Source organism: Pelodiscus sinensis, chromosome 5 (genome assembly GCF_052426305.1).
Source record: "Pelodiscus sinensis isolate ZL-2025 chromosome 5, ASM5242630v1, whole genome shotgun sequence".
Taxonomy (NCBI): domain Eukaryota; kingdom Metazoa; phylum Chordata; order Testudines; family Trionychidae; genus Pelodiscus; species Pelodiscus sinensis.
The window spans coordinates 33,369,332-33,387,208 of NC_143056.1; the positions used below are offsets into that span (position 1 = coordinate 33,369,332).

At 38.4% G+C, this 17,877-nt stretch overlaps 1 protein-coding gene across 5 annotated transcripts in view; it reads left to right on the forward strand.

Moving 5' to 3' along the window:
- FOXN3 (forkhead box N3) overlaps positions 1–17,877 on the forward strand; it is a 339,469-nt gene that overhangs the window by 286,583 nt on the left and 35,009 nt on the right. For 3 of the 5 annotated variants that reach the window (XM_025184274.3, XM_006122337.5, XM_006122336.5), the window contains one exon: positions 10,723–10,788. The exons of 1 other annotated variant lie outside the window; for it this stretch is intronic. In XM_025184274.3, the coding sequence (XP_025040059.1) occupies positions 10,723–10,788 (66 nt within the window). The remainder of the gene's footprint in view (positions 1–10,722; positions 10,789–17,877) is intronic. One more of the 5 variants, XM_014573258.4, reaches the window with a different exon arrangement.

The window sequence follows — 17,877 nt, forward strand, 5'->3', positions numbered from 1 at the left end:
TAGGTGCTTACAGGTTACCAGTTCTGCCTACTTGTTTTTCTCTTTGACATTTTCATACCCTCTGCTCCTTGTTTCCTGCCCCCTTCCTTTTCTTTCCTTTCTCCCTTCTCCCCTATTTATTTTGGGTCTGCACATCCTAAACTCAAAACTCCAGGCATCTGAAGAAATGGGCTGTGCCCACAAAAGCTCGTGATACCATCTACATGTTTTGTTAGACTGTAAAGTGCTACCAGACCATTTGTTGTTTTTTAAGTTTATAGATGGTTGTGTCTGTGATGGTTTTGATTTGGTTTGCATTGCATTGCTATTTTCATTCATTATGTAAGGAAACAGGGAAAGTCCTATTAATTGATCTCTTCCTCCTTCTGTTCTCCCTATTAGATAGGTGAATAGTATCCCCATTATTACATATTGGTAAGCTGACTTTCCCCCGTAGTACAGACCTCAGGCTGGGCTTATATTACAGGGGAAGGTCAATTTAAGGTATGCAATTCCAGCTACGTAAATAATGTAACTGGAGTAGACATACTTTTTAAGCTGAACTTTGGCACCATTCCCACCACAGTCGATGGGGGCACTCTCAGTATTCAATTTATTGGTCTTTATTAGACCTGCTAAATTGAATGCCATAAGATCAACCACCCACCACGTCAATCTTCCCACAAGTCTAGATGTGGCCTGAGTCACAGTAAATCAGCAGTAGAAGGAATAGAATCCTTTCTTCCCTGTCAGTGTGCTCATTTCATTTTTTCAAAGCATTGTCCGGGTTTTTGTTGCCAGATTATGACACAGTAGAATGATCATGATTATTTAATGATCTGTGAATGTCTTTGAGTTGTAAAGTCATACCCTCAAACTCTGACATTCTGAGTCAGTGTGAAGTGCCCTCTTACAGAATTTTGAACTGCTTATGGGATCCATTCACATTTTTTCCAGTATTTTATAAAGTAATTTCAAATTTTCGATGTGTCATCAGTCTCGTGTTACTGGTTTGATACGATGCAGTATACAATGCAATAAATAGCAAAGTCTGCAATCTGTTCAATAGGAGGAGTTCTGTAACTATAAGCTCAAGAAAACCAATACAACAGAACCAAAGAAAATCTTTTAAAAAAAAAAAAAGAAATGTGAAAATATATTTTATGGTCCTGTAGTGGGGGGAGAGGGTGCGTGCGTGTGTGTACGTATGTATACAACAGAACTTTCATCTATTAAATATGAGATAAAAAGACATTTTTTTTTAAAGTAACAGGATGATTTTCAGTACTTATTAAACTGTGGTGGAGGAATGCCTACCAATTGTTCTAAACAAACTGCATGCAGGTTAGATCTTAACAAAAATGAAAGGCTCCAATCCTACGATTAAAGTATATACTTGAGGATTGTTTCAAAGATTAGTCAGGTATGTGAGTGTTAGCAGAAGCCTTCACTAAAAGAAGACCAATACATACCCAAAATATGAATCGCGAAGATTGGAAATTAAGTGTATGTAACAACCAGTCTACAATTATAGTTAAAAGCTCTCAAAGGGCCTACCTAATTTTCCTTGCTTTAATATAAAGGAAAATATTGAGTATTAACCCCATTAAAAAGAAAATGCTGTCCTAAACACTGACTTAGTGTCAGTTTGCTACAAAAGAGGTAAAAAATACCAGATGCTAGATTTTTCTCTTTTTTTTCCCCTTTAAATTAAAAGAATTTTAGAGGAAGGATTATCCCAGAAAGAATGAAAAGGTTAAGTATTAAAAGCTGGTTCCAAACATAGTTCAGTCATACAATGTAACTGTTGCTAGAATTGTCTGCCCTCCTCTATTAATACGCTTCACAGGAGTAGAAAAGCTGCTCATCCCAACAGCATTCAACATTGCTCCCTGTGGAGAATGCTCAACAATCCTCCCAAGAACTATATATGGTCTTTAGCGTCTGTATGTATAGATTGGAGCTGGCATACTCAGTGCAAAAAGGATTGCCAGGTGTTCTAGTGGGAAATGTGCTTTTAATCTCTTTGGATTTCTGTTCTGAGAACTTTATCTGATCCTTAGGTCTCTAAGTGGAGGATACACTTTCAAAAAATTCATGAGATCCAATATTGCTCTAACTAAGTTTTGCTTTTGCTTTTGTTTGTGTCTTTTGATTTACGTTTTAAACAAATTGTCAAACCTGATAGTTTGTGTAGTCTAATATTGATTTGTTTCTATTCATTAGCTGGGTTTTAATCTTCTAATTCAGGAACAAGTACAGTAACTAGTGCTAGGTGTGAATTTCTTTACATCAGTCTTCCTTGGCATTGAAGAGTTTATTTGGGCTGATCTCACTACATGAACAATAAAAGGGGCTTGTTCTCTCAGGGTGTGTCTACACTGCAAAGAATAAAAATCCACAGAATCAAGTCTCAGAGTCTGGGTCAACTCCCTGGAGTTCAGGGGGCTAAGAACAACAGTGTGGACACTCCTGCTTGGGCTGATCTGAGATCTTGGGGACTCTCACAGCTCAGGCTTTAGCCTGAATGGGAATGTCTGCCTTGCTGTTTCTATCCTCAAACTCCAAATCAGTTGACTCAGGCACTGAGACTCACTCCATGGGTTTTTCTTTGCGGTTCAGTCTCTTCATTACAAATTTAATCCTGATTCTCACCCAGGTGTGATCCCTAAACCCCCAGACAGCCAAATGAGACAACGCTCTCACCTGGGAGTGAGGGTATTTTAAACTCAGGCTAGTATACACCCAGAGGGGGAGACATAAGGAGGCACTCAATTTAGGATTAAAATGTTGGTGAGGCTACTGAGGGCTGGTGCACCTTCCGAGTGCTACCACGAGTCACCTATGCTAGCATACGCAACAGAGGGTATAGACTTGAGCCTGCTTGCTTTGCTGACAGCCTTCCTTGTTTTCAGTGAGGATGTAACCCACACACCTTGTGGACATAGGCTTATGAAGCTTGAATGCTGATGGTCCTCGAGTGCCTTCCCCAAACTCCACCTGGGCAATATTTTCCTACCTTTCTGGCATAGGAGGGCCAAGCAAGCTTGGGCAGAACGTGCAGTGGAGACATACCTAAAGATTCATCCCTGTGCTGTGACCCTTCAGTATTGCCCCTTCAAACTCTGTTAATAAATTCATAAAGAAGTAGGTTGTCCTCAGTGGAGGTGCTGAGTAAGGAAAATAAAGTGTAACTAGTGTATAGGGCTTCTGTGCCCAGAGGTGGATTTCACCTTACCATAATCCTGGCTATGTTAACATGGCTATGACCAGCAGCAGAGAGAAAAAAGGACTTGGTCCAAAAGTGAGTATCTGATAGAAAAAGAGTAACATCCTTGATTAAACTATTTGTGTTAAGGTGGGGGAGCTCAACATTTGAAAAGAAGAGAAATCTGAACTTGTGAAGCAGTTTTGTTAGTAACAAAATTCTAAATTCTGACAAGTAAGATCATGCAGAACCAAGAAGCCTACTGTAATTTTTGACTAAATTGTAGATGAGTGAATGATGGAATGACAGATCTTTGCCCAAGAATTCCATTTTCTTTTCTTTTGATCATGTCCTTACATAAGTTGACCACTGTTTTCTACATCCTGTATTTCATCCTAATACTATACAGATGGGGGATGGAGGGCAGACAAGGTCTAAGTCTATACTGGCATTTTACATCACTGTAACTTTCTGGCTCAGGGGTATGAAACAAACACACACACACACACCCCTCCGAGCATAGCAAGTTACAGCACTATAAAGGCCACTGTAAACCATGCTATAGCAGGATTCCCAGCACTGTAAGCTGCTCTCTTTCTGGAGGTGGTTTATATAGAGCGCTTGTGCCATGGCTCATTTTAAAGCACTGTATAGCTGCTCTTTAAAATTTTAAGTGTAGACCAGACAAAGCCAAGATCATACTGGTACCGCTTATAATGGTAAATGTATTCCCTCTTCCTTAAAAATTGAAGGAAAAACATTCAGCAATACGCAGACAGGAAAAGCCAGTCATAGATTTTATTATTATGCCCCTCAATGGGTTTAAAATGTAAGTCTGTCATCTTTTCAGACTTTCTCTAAAGATTTTATCCTGTTTTGACTATAAACTATTATCTATACTTTTTACAGCTAACTAATGTTACTCTTTACAGCTAAGATCAAAGGTTATGATATGAAGCTTTCCAGGATAGATTAACCTGTTTCATGAATCTGGAAGTGTGCAAAGTTTACAATTATATTAGGGGAAAAAACACAATAGAAGAAAAAATGATGTAACAGAATGAGTTGTTTAACATACATTAAACAACTCATTCTGTAATATCATTTTTTCTTCTATTGTTCAATGACAATACATTTTTAAATGCCGATGTTGAGTAGAGAGAGACTTCTGCTATCAGTGTTCCATATTATTTAATGATGAACTTTTTAAAAAATCCTGAAAAACTGGTGGTGGTTCATTTGGCATTATAGCAAGTGCACCTATGAATTGCCATAACAAAATAATTTACTGGTCCTTACTAGTTTTCAGTTGCTCTCCCACAAGCAATTCCATTTAGTTCAGAAAAGTCCTACTCAATCTTATTCAGTGTTTCTGAGTCAGGTTCAGTAATGTCCCGCAGTAAGGAGTTTCATAGGTTCTCTCTAGTTGCCTGAAGGTATTTCCTTTTGTCTGCTTGTGCTTATTATCTGTTAATTTTATCAGCTGCCCTTCTCTCAATCACTGGTGAAAGTAAATGGAAGTACTTGATGGACCTTCATTGTTAATTATTTTGTATGTCACTGAGGTATCTTGAGTTTTGCTTCTCCGTTTTCAAGCTTAACAGTCATCATGTGGGAAGAGAGAGGGTACATCTCTTAAAGACAGATTAAGCAAGGAGAAACTATGAGTTGACCTATTGGGATTCTGAGCCTGAGGATAAAAGGTGAAGAGAGCATGGTTGTTTTTGCAGAGTTCCATTGCTGAAAATGGATAATGCCAAGAAAAATTATTAGAGATTAGCAAATACGGAGTGGTGGGAGTTGGGTGGGGAATGTGGTGCTTGATACTATGGACAATAAGGCATTAGCGTTGCATGTTTTGTACACAGCGGAAGAGTACATGCTTAAATAATTAGATCCTATAGTAAAGAATGGAATGGACAGGCTAATGGAAAACTAGAAGCAAGTAAAACAAATCAACCAAATATTACGATAAAAGCTGTTAAAATTGTTTAATAGAAAAACTAAAAGAAAATTTTGTATATTCTTGTCTGTGGCAATGAACATGGTATGGTGATGATCATGGTAAACAGATAATGCAGTATACATACTGACTTGGCTTTTTACATGAGTTGTCAGTGAAATTTAAATAGTGCGTCTGCCTTGGTGCATTGTATTGAATTAATCAAAACTCAGACCCAAATGCTCAAACTTCAGCCTAAGGATGTAATAGTATAGTCAATTAACCGATAAGCAAAAGCTTATAGGTTAATGCTATAGACTACACACATTTCACTCTTTCCTCCTCCCCTCCCCCCCCAACCAGTAAATTTTTTAGCTGGCTGACCAGCAGCGCAGCGCAGTTCTGGCTCACACCATATGCGGGACCTACACGTGCTGTGGCTCTGCATTTAAAGTGTATTAGGAGCTAAGTGAGCAGGCAGTCTGGCTCAGTTCCAGTTCACGCAGGGTCTGGGAGCTCAGGAACCCCCCCCCCCCCCCCTCCACAGACAGGGCTGTCACCCCGCACTGCTGCCTCTGTATCAGAGGCAGAAGCACAGGGCAATAAGCAGCTTGTCTCCCAAGAGGAGCTCATTTTCAAACTGCCTGGCACCCCACACTGCTGCTGGCCCTGCCCCAGGGACTACAGAATAGTTTGACTAAGAGATAAGAATGCATGAGGTTACTCAACTATTCAATTAACCAATATTTAACATCCCTACTTGGGCCCTAATCTTGCAAATATATATGTGAATAGTCCCATGGACTTCAATGGAGCTATCCAAATGCGTAAAATCGCTCATGTGCATAAGAGTTTGCAAGATGGAAGCCAGAAATGCCTAAAGACTTGCATTTAGACGTTATCAACTACCTACGTTTTTAGGTGCTAAACTATGGATTTAAGTGCCTCTTTCTTGGAATTTGAGCTTTAAATTTCAGGATATAGTTGCTTAAAATACTTAAATTGCTGTTTTCTTTATTTTGGAATAAATTCAGTGTGGTGCTATAATGATTTAATGGAAAATGATGTACTGTATAGTCATATACCATACAATTTTGTTAGGAATAATATTTTGAAAGAACATCACTCCTTTTCATTTTTATACCTGTTTTGTTTTTTTATAGATGTTTCAGTGATGAGGGAAGAACTAGCATTTTGGCAGGCCTGGAATATCTTCCTCTGGTAGCCAAAGAATTTGAAATTAAAAACTTTATTATAAATAATAAACCAATAATTTTAAGATAAAATGTTTTTTCCTTCTGTGTGAAACTGTAAGTCAAAAATCTGAACAACATAATACACGGACAGCTGGCACATTAGGGTTTCTCAGGTGCCACCTTTTGTTTTTAATTATTTTTTGTCACTTCTTGTTACCTTCTGGCTTTTTGTAATCAATTTTATGCCAAGATACTTCATGATCATTACTTGACCATTCTGAATTACTGTATAGAACATATTGTGATCTGTACATACCTTTAATATAAACAGTATAGCTTTTAAAGTGAATGTTGGTCATAAACATAACTGAAAAAATAACCAATGCTCTGATACAAGAAAGGATTTGTATGCACATGTGTGTTTTTGTCTTTGATGTGTCAAAGGAATCCTCACTTTTGAGTACAATGCAGAATAAAGTTTAGTAGCAGAATTACAAGTACCGTCCATCCAAAGTGTATACCACATCAGTGCCTTTTAGACTATGCCCATTCAAGCTGTTACATGCACTTGTGTTACTGTTTACGGCAATGGTGGGCATTCTGTGGCCTGCAGGCCCACTGGGGTTTTATGTGTGGCCCATTAGACCTATTGTTTATTGTTGCCCATACACAGGCCTACCGGGTTTCGCTGAATCTACCCATGTAGGTTTTTACTGGTATTACCAGAACCTCAAAGCAGCAGCACCTCATGGAGCCCAGAATACAAGCTCTGTGCAGCGCTGCCACTTTGAAACACTGATGCAGTGTTTGAAAGGGGTAGAGCCGCACTACTGATCCCGGGCTCTGTGCAGCGCTGCTGCTTTGAAACACCGCCATGGCATTTCAAAGTTGCAGCACCACATGGAGCCTGGGATCAGCTGTGCGGCGCTGCCCCCTTTGAAATGCCACTGCGGTGTTTCAAAGTGGCAGCACCACGTAGACCCCAGGGTCAGCTGGGGAGTTCCCAGCTGATCCTGGGCTGCGTGCGGCATTTCAAAGGGGCATGGAACCCGGGGTCAATGAGGGACTTTGACCCCAGGCTCTACGCAGGTGTGTGTGCATTTCAAAGTGGAAGTGCCCTGTGGAGCCCGGAGTCAGCGAGAGTTCCCGCTGGCCCAGGCTGCATGTGGAGTTCCAACTTTGAAGTGCACAAGAGCCCCCACTGGGGCTCTTGTACATTTCAAAGAAGGAATGCGGACATGCCTATCAACTAGTCGAGAAGTTGATGGAAATTCCATTGACTATTCAACTAGTAAATTAATCGATATTTAACATCTTTAGTTCGGAGATCAAACTACAATTGATCATTTGCTTTTGCTGTTGCCTTTTCAGAGCTCTGGTTCTGAACCCATTTTGACTTCTTCCTCATGCACCTTATAACACCCATCACTTTTTCCTTCATCTCCTTCTTGTCCTTTTCCCGTTTAGATGGATTTCTTCTATTTCCACCTTGTGAATCTCTTTCACTCTCTGTAGTTGTCTATTCTAGTTTCTCCTTTTCTAGATTAAAAAGAGATCAAAACATGCCTACTTTGTTTTTATAGCTAAGGTAAAATAAAAGCATTTTTCTGATTACAATTCTGTTTTCCCCCTTCTAAAAATCTCCTTGACAACTACATTGAGTCCCTTTGACATTAGAGCATGAACTTGCCCTTCCACGGTCAGTTTGCGCTATTGCACTGGCTATCCTCCAACTTTTTACCTGTTTCTAATCAGGTAGTGCAGTGATTGTCACCTATCAGTGTTTTGCCTTTATCTCTGCTTGTGACCTATTCTGTCATGTGGTATTCTTCATGTTACAAGACTGAGATGCTTTTTTCTTTATAATGGTACAGATGAGGCTTCTGCCCAGGTCATGTAGTTCCCAACTTGGTCCCATTTCTACGTTCAGTATGCCATCCCAATGTGGATGGTCCCTTATTTTGCTGATACCACCCTGTGTGCATATCTTCTGGGTGCTGTGTCCTCTGCTGAGATTTGTCAAAAGTGCAGGATACAAACATGGCTAGACAGCATAGCAGGTGTGGACATATCTAGGAAGCTTGGTTGTGTTGTGGAAAATAGCTGCTGTGGACACCCCATGTTTGTTGTAGCAGTTGTGATTAGTGTCCAAGTGATTACAAAACCACCTTTGTTCTTGTAGAAGTGTCAAATCCTAAAACATATAACATTTTCAAGCTATGCTGGCCACATTGATATAGACCCAAAATGTAGGAGTTGTTTATAAGCGTTTCCATGGGTATGCTTTTGCTTGTAATTTCACTGGAAAAGATTGTTTCTCCACAGTCTTTGCTATCCAGACACTGGAACATCACCTAAGTTAAGAAAACCAGAAAGTAAGATCATACAGGGACATCCTATAAATAAAGGCTAAAACTGGCTTCATGAATAGCAACAAAATACATTGGCATACTAAAGTTCTTTCCATTCTGTTTTCTAAGTTAGTGTTTAATATGGGTAAGATTGTTCTGTTTTAAATATGAATCTCTTCTGGGTACTCTTCCTTTTTAGTGTAGCTAAAGAAAACAATATTTTATTTGCTGTAATTTAACTTGATCCTGCAAAATGTGGTGTATTAAACACACAGTTCCACCCAAGGGTCATGTGTAAAAGTTAATTTCCATTTCCAAACAGCTCCGCGGCAGTGCAGACTTTTGGGACAAACCCTGCCTTTGGCCTGTTTTCAGAGTTAATAATGAATGTGAGTTTGTGAACTCTTTTATGAGGCTTGTACTAGGAGTGACCCTTGGCAGTAGGAAATGCTGATGTGAGCTGAAGTTCAGCAACTGCCTTTCTGTATATTGGCACCTGTGCAAATCCAGAGCAGAGGTAGAACCAAACTGGCGTAAAAACTTCTTGGAACTGATTCTGTATTTTTTGAATTTACTGTTACAGGAATCGTAGATGAAGTTGTTATACCCATTTATAATACAGTGTGTTTGTGTGTCTATATATATATATATATATATATATATATATATATATATATATAGAGAGAGAGAGAGAGAGAGAGAGAGAGAGAGAGAGAGAGAGAGAGAGAGAGAGAGAGAGAGAGAGAGAGAGAGAGAGAGAGAGAGAGAGACACACACACTCAAGCTGGAATCAAACTCTTTGTCTTTGTAGGTGGAGTTAATTTATTTTTGCTTAGATATTAGAATCTTTTATGCTCTGCATCATTTGTATTATTAATAGCTTGTAGGGCTTTATACTATATCACATTTACTTCCCTGGAAATAGAATGGCACATATAAAACTATGAAAAATGTATTTTTAACAGTAAAAAGTAATTTTCCAATGTAATACCCAAAATAAAGTACCATGAAGCTATTAGCAGTAAATTGAATTTTTTTGGTACATAATTTAGTATAAATACTGACAAGTTGTGTTTTTTTTTTTAAATGAGCTCATTAGTCATTCAGTTTAACACTACAGAGGCAGCAGTCGGCAAGGGCGTGCGTTTTTATGTCTGCTTCAATTGCACACTTCATTTATTTGGACATGGCATAGGCGGCTTTCTCTGTCACACGGCATCACTGCACGATTAGCAAGTTTCGCCCCAGGGCAGCTGGGACGCTTTGCTGGGGCAGATGTTCTTTTCAGCTTATTCAGTGGCCGTTCTTGGGTTGTTTACTGTTGTCATGGTTACCTCCATTTCCATAGCAGCCGCGCTGCTGCGTCTGAAAAAAGTGAATATAGTTATAAAAGGATCATATTTTATTCTGTCTCTCTAACTTGCCATCTGTCAACTGATGGCTCAAAATGGATTCAGAAACCGATTTGCGAATAATGGCAGCCAAGTAACAATTTTTGCTTTTATCAAAAGTAACAATAGCTGGTATGGATGCAAATCACTTAGGTATTTTCAGTGAAACACTGGTTTTGTTTTCATAGATTTTTAGAGGTTTTGATTTCGGCACTTTCTCACTATTAATTTAAATTCTTATTGACATATGAAAATGATCACATATCATCTTTGTGTCTGACTATGTGTTTGAAGCTCTTCACTGTGCTATTGTTTATCCCAATACGTTGACACTCCAACTCATGATAAGAGTTCTACTTGCACAGAGCATTAGTAATGAAACCTAAATGCTCCTTACAGAAATTAAGTAGCAAGCTTGAGAGGAATAACAGAACACACTGTGTGCACAAGCATACATTACAGTGATAAATATACTTACCTCAGTGTAGTTAATTTAACAGAAGTTTTGGGATCACGCGCAAGTTTGATCACGTTGGAATTTTCCAAAGCAAATTGGATCTTTATTCCTTCTCAATGCAGAGATTCGGTCTAGCAGGGGGGTAAAAAGAAGATTAGCCCAGTTGTAAATAATGTATTTATTGGTTGATTTTTCCAGATCCTGACATTGATGCTGCCACTGCCATGATGCTTTTGAATACTCCCCCTGAGATACAAGCAGGTTGTGAGTAGATATTTCTATAGCATATAGTAACGTAGACCTATAAAGTTAACATTCTCTTTTTATAAATATACAGCCTACCAGACAATATAGGAGGATCTAATAGAGAAATATAAATTCCCTTGCAGACACTAATTTACCCGAAATATTATTTTGTTGTTTTTTTAAATAGAACACCCATCTTTACTTGAATAACAATTGTATATCTCTGATTTAGAGAGATAAGATTGTTGTTATTCATTGAATATATGTAATACACACAAGTGAGTTAAGACCAGGAGTAACAGCCAAAAGTAGAGAGAGAAAATGGATACATAGTTTTTGTTTTCATTTAGATTTGATTTGACTCCATCATGTGTGTGATTGCCTGGATGCTTTCCAGTGATTAATTCAACTCCTCTCTTGAATGCACACTTCATATTTTGCCTGTGTGCAATATGTGGTCCCTGGGCCCCAGGCAGGCTCCAGGGAATGGGGTAAGTTTTGGCTTCCTGCCCATAATTTGCCAACTGGACCCATAGATATTTTTTATTGTTTGAGGCTAAGGCCTCATTGTGCTAGGTGCCTTACAAACATGGGACAAAAAGATGGTGCCTACCCCTAAAGACCTTACAATCTTAAGTATAAGAGTAGAAATTACAAATGGATAGAAACGGGGGAGACCAAAGAAACAATGAGACAGTATTGGTCAGTATAATAGGCAGTAGTGCCAAGCAATTCACATCTTTAAATATAAAGACAGAATTTACCCAGTCATCATGAAGCCTGACATTGGCTTGATCATATGAGCTAAATCAGAGCTGTAAGGGAAGTCTTAGTGAGCATTTTTTGCTCTATCTGGCAAGAGAACTAATCACAATCCAAAGCATTCCCTGCACAGCCAAAGAGTCATTTGAGGGGAGCCAGCCACTGTCAACCTTCTTCGAAATCCTCCGGGAGATGATCTGCCAACCATCTCTCCCAAGATACTACTCTCCCCAGAGAAAAACAGTTTTGGCCTCTCATGCATCTTGCGACATACCAGGGAACAAGGGTGAGAATCTCAGTGGGAGAAGAGCATGTGTACATGCAGAAATGGAGGAATTTTATTGAAGGTGGTGCCCTTTGGGATTAGTAACTGAGAGAAGTGGTGGAGGAGGAGAGAATGAGGTGATCCGTTAGAAAAGATAATTGGTAGGATATGAGTGTGGGCAGAAGGAAGAGATGGGAAAACATGGAGAGAAGTAGAGCAGTTAACACAAGGAATGAGAAGGAGGAGATAGAAGAGGAGGAAAAAGACACAGAAAAGAGCAAACACTGAATATGATGTACTAAAATACAGAAAAATGGGAAAGTGAGTGGAATAAAGGATAGGCCAATGACAAGGGAATGGCGACATAGTAAGTTACTCTTCAAAATACATTGAAGAGCCAAATATCACAGTACAATACATGAGACTATTTCCTGTCTTTTAAGGGAGAATTTGAGTGCAGGGAGGTTTTGCAGTCCAGGGTCTCTGGCACGTCCACCTATAAATAGCAATAACTCATTTGGTAATAAATAACTTAGTTTATAAAGGTACTTCTGAAAAGCCAGTTTCTTATATTGTTGGAATGAACCAGATCCTCCTCCAACTACCCCAAATGGAAGTATTTATTTTTAGAAAATATTCCCACCACACATACCTCTTTTTCCCACTCTACCTTGTCCATCCCATTCCATCCATCCTGCAACTTACTCATTTTAAACATGGTCATATGTAGAGAGAGATGGGAATATAAAAGAGGGAGGTGAAAACATCACAGCCCTGTCCGCCTTGCCCACAGCAAATAAGGATGGGCTCCCAGGCTGGAATGTATTCCCTAGCTAAAAATTGGTGACTTAGGTGAAATGAACTAAGTGAGATGGGCAGTAGAAAGTGTTAACCCATGATTGGTCCTTTAGATAAAATGTTATGTAATCTCTTTCTAAATGTAAAATCAGGGAAGTTGGATAACCCTGTTCTGTGAATTTCAGTGGGCTCTGCCTGTTTTAGGAAAATCTTAGGCAATTTACCTTAGTTAATACCTGCTGTGCATTGAGAAACTACTCATGAAAAAAAATTCTGATTTTCACATAAAATGAGAAATGAGAGAGAAGAATTTCACAGCAATTCCTACAGCAGTCCCTACAGAAGTCCACAGTGTAGTCTCTACTCTTGTTACCAATGGTAACAGATTGTAAATCAAGCCATAAATCATCAGTGAAGTAAACATGCTGATGTTGCCTTGAAGATTTAGGACTCTATCCACAGTGTTAGGTTACAGTATCACAGGTGTATTCAAATCACAGCTGCAAAATGCCCTCAATTTGACAAAGTGCAGTTTTTTGTATAAAGTGTAAGGGGCATTATGTGCGGTTTCACCGCAACTGATGGTAGCTGACTGTTGCAAATGTTTTCAGTAGCTGGGCATGTTTGACTACAGGTGTGGCAGCTGCTTTAGCAATAAAGATGAGCAGCTGAAGACAGCGAGGAGCCAAGAGTAATTTCACAATCTAAAAATGTGATAAGATAGTGAATTTAAATCTTTAGCTCATCCAGGCCCTGCCTGCACTACAAAAATAACAATGCCTAAACAAGATTATGAATCTCAGTTGTGGGCAAACCAGATACCACACACTAATTCGCACCTGCCTGGACAGAAAAAACCAACATATTCTAACCATGTTTCAGATCTCTACCAGGCTTAATGTCCTGGAGAAGCAGGATTTGTTTTATTCTAAAGTGTATGAACACACGGGAAAAGTTTCCCCAAAGCCACATTTCACAATTGTGTTTTAAGCTATTATTTTAGATTATAGCCTGGGCTTTCCTGTGAGAAATGAATAATATGAGTTCATGTTCATCTCCATTGGAAAGTACCTCCTCACGTGCACCAAAAGAGCCAAAGACAGAGCAGACCATTTCTGCATTTTAACAGAATTTTTACATTTAAAAATAATTTAAAAATCCATACCCATATTCCAAGTGCTGCTGAAAGCCACAGATGCATTTTAATATTGACTTGTGCTCTTATGATAAATGGCATCTAATCTTATGCTGTCTCTATTCACCATTTACTCCCAGCCTCACCACATTTTAACTATCACTTAAAATATATAAGCCTCTTACTAATTTAGATTATTTTTTCTGGGATAGGTTACTTTATAGAATTTCATTAAATTGATGGATTACCATTGATGCCAAATATAAGAAAATATATATTTAAAATTTTCCAATAAAATACCATAGCAAATAACTTCAGATTTGTATTTTAAAATTGGGAGTGGGGGACTAGCAGAGTGCAAAATTGTATTGAAACAGGCTGCAACTCAGAACAAAGCATGAAAACTACTACAATAATGTTCAGAGAGATGGTGAAAAACTTGGTTTTAAGCTATTATGTATTCTGCTTGGCATACATAATATACATAATTAAGTATTGTATTTTACTGAATTTTGTAAAGTTTGAGTACGTAGAACACTTCCTTAAGAAGTAGTAACAATTATCACAAGTCACAAATACTTTGGAACTTAATATTTTAGTTGAAATTCATGTGTTTATTCATTACCAGTATTTAGATATATGTTTGTAACTTGAGGAAACATATTGTCTTGTTAGGTCACCTGCAACAAGTCATTTTGTGCCTTACTATTAGCCTTTCAGCACCCTACCTTCCCCAGCAAGGATAAGTGACCATCTTAAGCAAGACAAGGAATGAGTTATAGATCTGGGATCAGAATGTATGGATTCTGATCTATTTCATGGGATGTTGTACAAACATTACCTAATTAAGATTTTCAATCCTTTGAAGTCATCAGGAGCTATATGAATGATAAATATCTTTATTAGATACCATTTACAAGCCTTTCATCTCTGGTCATTCACAGGCCTGCTACAGTTTCTATTCACCATGCTATATGGAGCTTCTCCAAATTAGCAGAGTAGGGGTTTCTGAGTAATCTATGGAAAACTGTAATTTTTTGTTTTTGCCTGACACACCTTGAACATGTTACCCTTGCTTTGCTGTATGATAGACTTTCTACTTTTCTGCAGTATGTTTGGAGATCCTCAGACAAAGCGTACGATATATGTGTAACATAGTAATACATTATAGTTCATTAATAATGAGTGAATTCATTCCTTAAAACAGTTACTTTGGGGGACAAAAAAACTAGCTGGAGTAGTACACACATCAGTTTATTGCTGCAATTAGTAAAGCCAATATCATTGTTCAAGCATCATAGTAGGGATCCTGGTCTTAATTCCAAAAGGTCCTCGTTCAGTAAGGTACTTAAGCAAGTATGTAATTTTTAGCATATAAGTGGTTCCATTGTTCTGTATGGATTACGTGATTAACTGCAACTACACGTACACTTAAGCATGTTGCTGGACTATGACATAACAGCTCAAATGCAAAGAGTGATTTACTAAAGAGAATTCAAATGTAAACCAGGGAACTGAAGGCTGGGCATTCTCCAGGAGGTCTTTTCAGTTCTGAAAATTGCTCCTTCCTTTCCAACATCTTTGTTTCGAAATTGCCTGACTTTTCAGACCTTCAAGCACTCTGCAAAGTCAGCTGCTTTAGGTGGGATTCGCAGAGGGCGTGAGGAAGAAGTTCTTTCGGTGCCGAATAAAGGATTTTTGGTATTTTCTTTGCATAAAACTGGGCGGGGAGCAGGACTGTCGGTTGCTCTTTTTCTGCTTTTAAAAAAAAGTAGTTTTCTTTCAGGGCACATAGGCACAGTTTTTAAAGATATTTAGGTATTGTAGCGCTCTGTATTGCAACACTTACCTAATTTAGGAGTCCACATTTCATTTTCAAAAAGGATTTAGACACTTAGGGGCTAAGATTACGAAGATCACTGTCTTCGTAAGTATATTACATTAAAATGCTTGATGAGGTCTGGCTCTTTTCCTCATTGACCTAAAATTTGCTCCTTGGTGTAATTTACCTTTTCATCCAGCCCAAGTGATTATGGAAATGGAAGATTTGTTTTCAAGAGTGGCTCAATGCAGGTATAAACTTAAAATAAAAATCGCTAAAAGAAATCCTGCACTTCGACTGATGGGTAAATGGAAAGAGCTGCAATCTTGGCACATATTTACTCTATGAAACCTGATAACCACAATACCCTATCATTACGTCTTGTAAACAAACAATAAATAGTAGAGCTGGCTGGGAATTTATTCTGAGAAAATGTTTTTCCATTTGAAAGTGCTGATTCACTAAAATGTCACACATTGCCGAAATGTACTATTTTTAAAACTTGGTCTGAAATTAAAATGGAATAAAGAATTTTGATAAGGAAAATTTCATATCTGATGAAGTGGATCTTTGCCCACTAAAACTTATGCCTAAATAAATCTGTTTTTCTTTAAGGAGCCACACGACTCCTTGTTGTGTTTGCAGCTTCAGACTAACATAGCTTCCCCTCTGATACGTTTGCTTTCTGTTTCAAAAGTACTTTTTTCAGTTAAAAAATATATTATAAAATGAAAAAAATGTGGGAACTGGAATAGAACATATCACTTATGCCAAAATAAAAGATTTAAATACAATTTTTTTCCCCAGAACTTGTTTGTGGAAAGTTTTTGTTTGTTTTTTGTTTTGTTTTGTTTTGTCTTGTTTGTTTGGGTTTTTGTTTTTTTGTTCCAGAGCGGAACAATTTTGAAATCAAGAAATTTCACCCAAAACAAAAATCCAGGTCTCACACAACTCTATTGCTGTGGTGTTTGCCTGATTACTACAAAACAATGCTAGAAGTATGCAGTTTCCCACCTCCTACCCCATCCTTTACATGGCAGAAGATTGCTGAAGTTGCACTGATCTGTATAAAGTTTCTTTTAAATGTGAGAACATGTCTGGGGTTAAGTGGCAGCAGAGGCTATGTCTACATTGCACCACAGTTCAAATAATGGGACTGTGGATAGCCGAGTGCCTCAGAGTGCTGTTCTATAACTTTCCCTTGTGTACACTGCAAGTGTGAACTAAATGTTCCAAGTTTCAATGAAGATAGATCTTTTCAAAGAGGACTACATTAAAGTGAACCAGGAATCTTAGTTTGTGCCCACAGTGCAGCATGTTAGTGTGCCTTGCTGCTAATGCTCTAGTAGTGAGAATTTTGGGGCAGTGTAAATGAGCATAGAGATTTGCAGAAACTGGCAAATAGGCACAGGGACAGATGAGTTAAAATTAGGTAGCCTAATGGGGAACTTTGAAATGTCTACAGAATAACCAGGAGGTGTGATTGCAGCATGTGTAGGCTACATGATATAGAAAGCGAGCTCCATCAAAGCTAAGAGTAGCAGTATAACCACAGAGCATAAGTGGCAAAATGGGCTAGTTGTCAAGAGTATAGACCCACTTTGGTCTTTATGTATGCATTTCGGTGGCTAGCCCACATCACCATGGTTACACTACTACCTAGCTTGACCAAAGCTAATTAAGTTATGTCTCCACATGCAGTCTCCTTTGCAACTTAAACCTAATCTACGTGGTTAAGAGGTTGCAATATTATCCTTGAGAAGCAAATGGAAGAAAGTAGGAAGATGGGACCAAATTCATCACTTGTGTAATATGAAGGAAGTGAGTAGTGTGACACATTATGCAAATAATGTTTGCTTGTAGCAACTACTGATGTCTCATGACTTGCACATCACAGACATTTCTTTACTTTCCAAGTCTGTAGCCTGAGGTTAGGTAGCCGGGCAGATACTGAAATGGAAAAGAAATTAGCAAATGGAGGCTAAAATAAACAGCCATTAAGTGAAGGCTCATATCTCTTATTTTATATACATTTCTGTTTTGGCACAGGGGGACAGCCCCTGCCTGAAAGCCTGCATCCATGATATCAAAGGAGACATCGAGACAAATCTGCCCTTGCAGAATACCTGTATTGTTTAATGTTCACTTTAAAAACAGACTTTCTTTATAAGCAGATAAGCAAGTTTGGTGTAGTGTAGAGAGCAATTTACCTTGAGCTACAAGAGTTAATAAAACACATATCCATCTCCCAAATGGAATAGGGAAGATGTTTGCATTTATTGCATTAGCCTTTTTTAAGGTCCCTGATTTTAAATATCAGCTCAG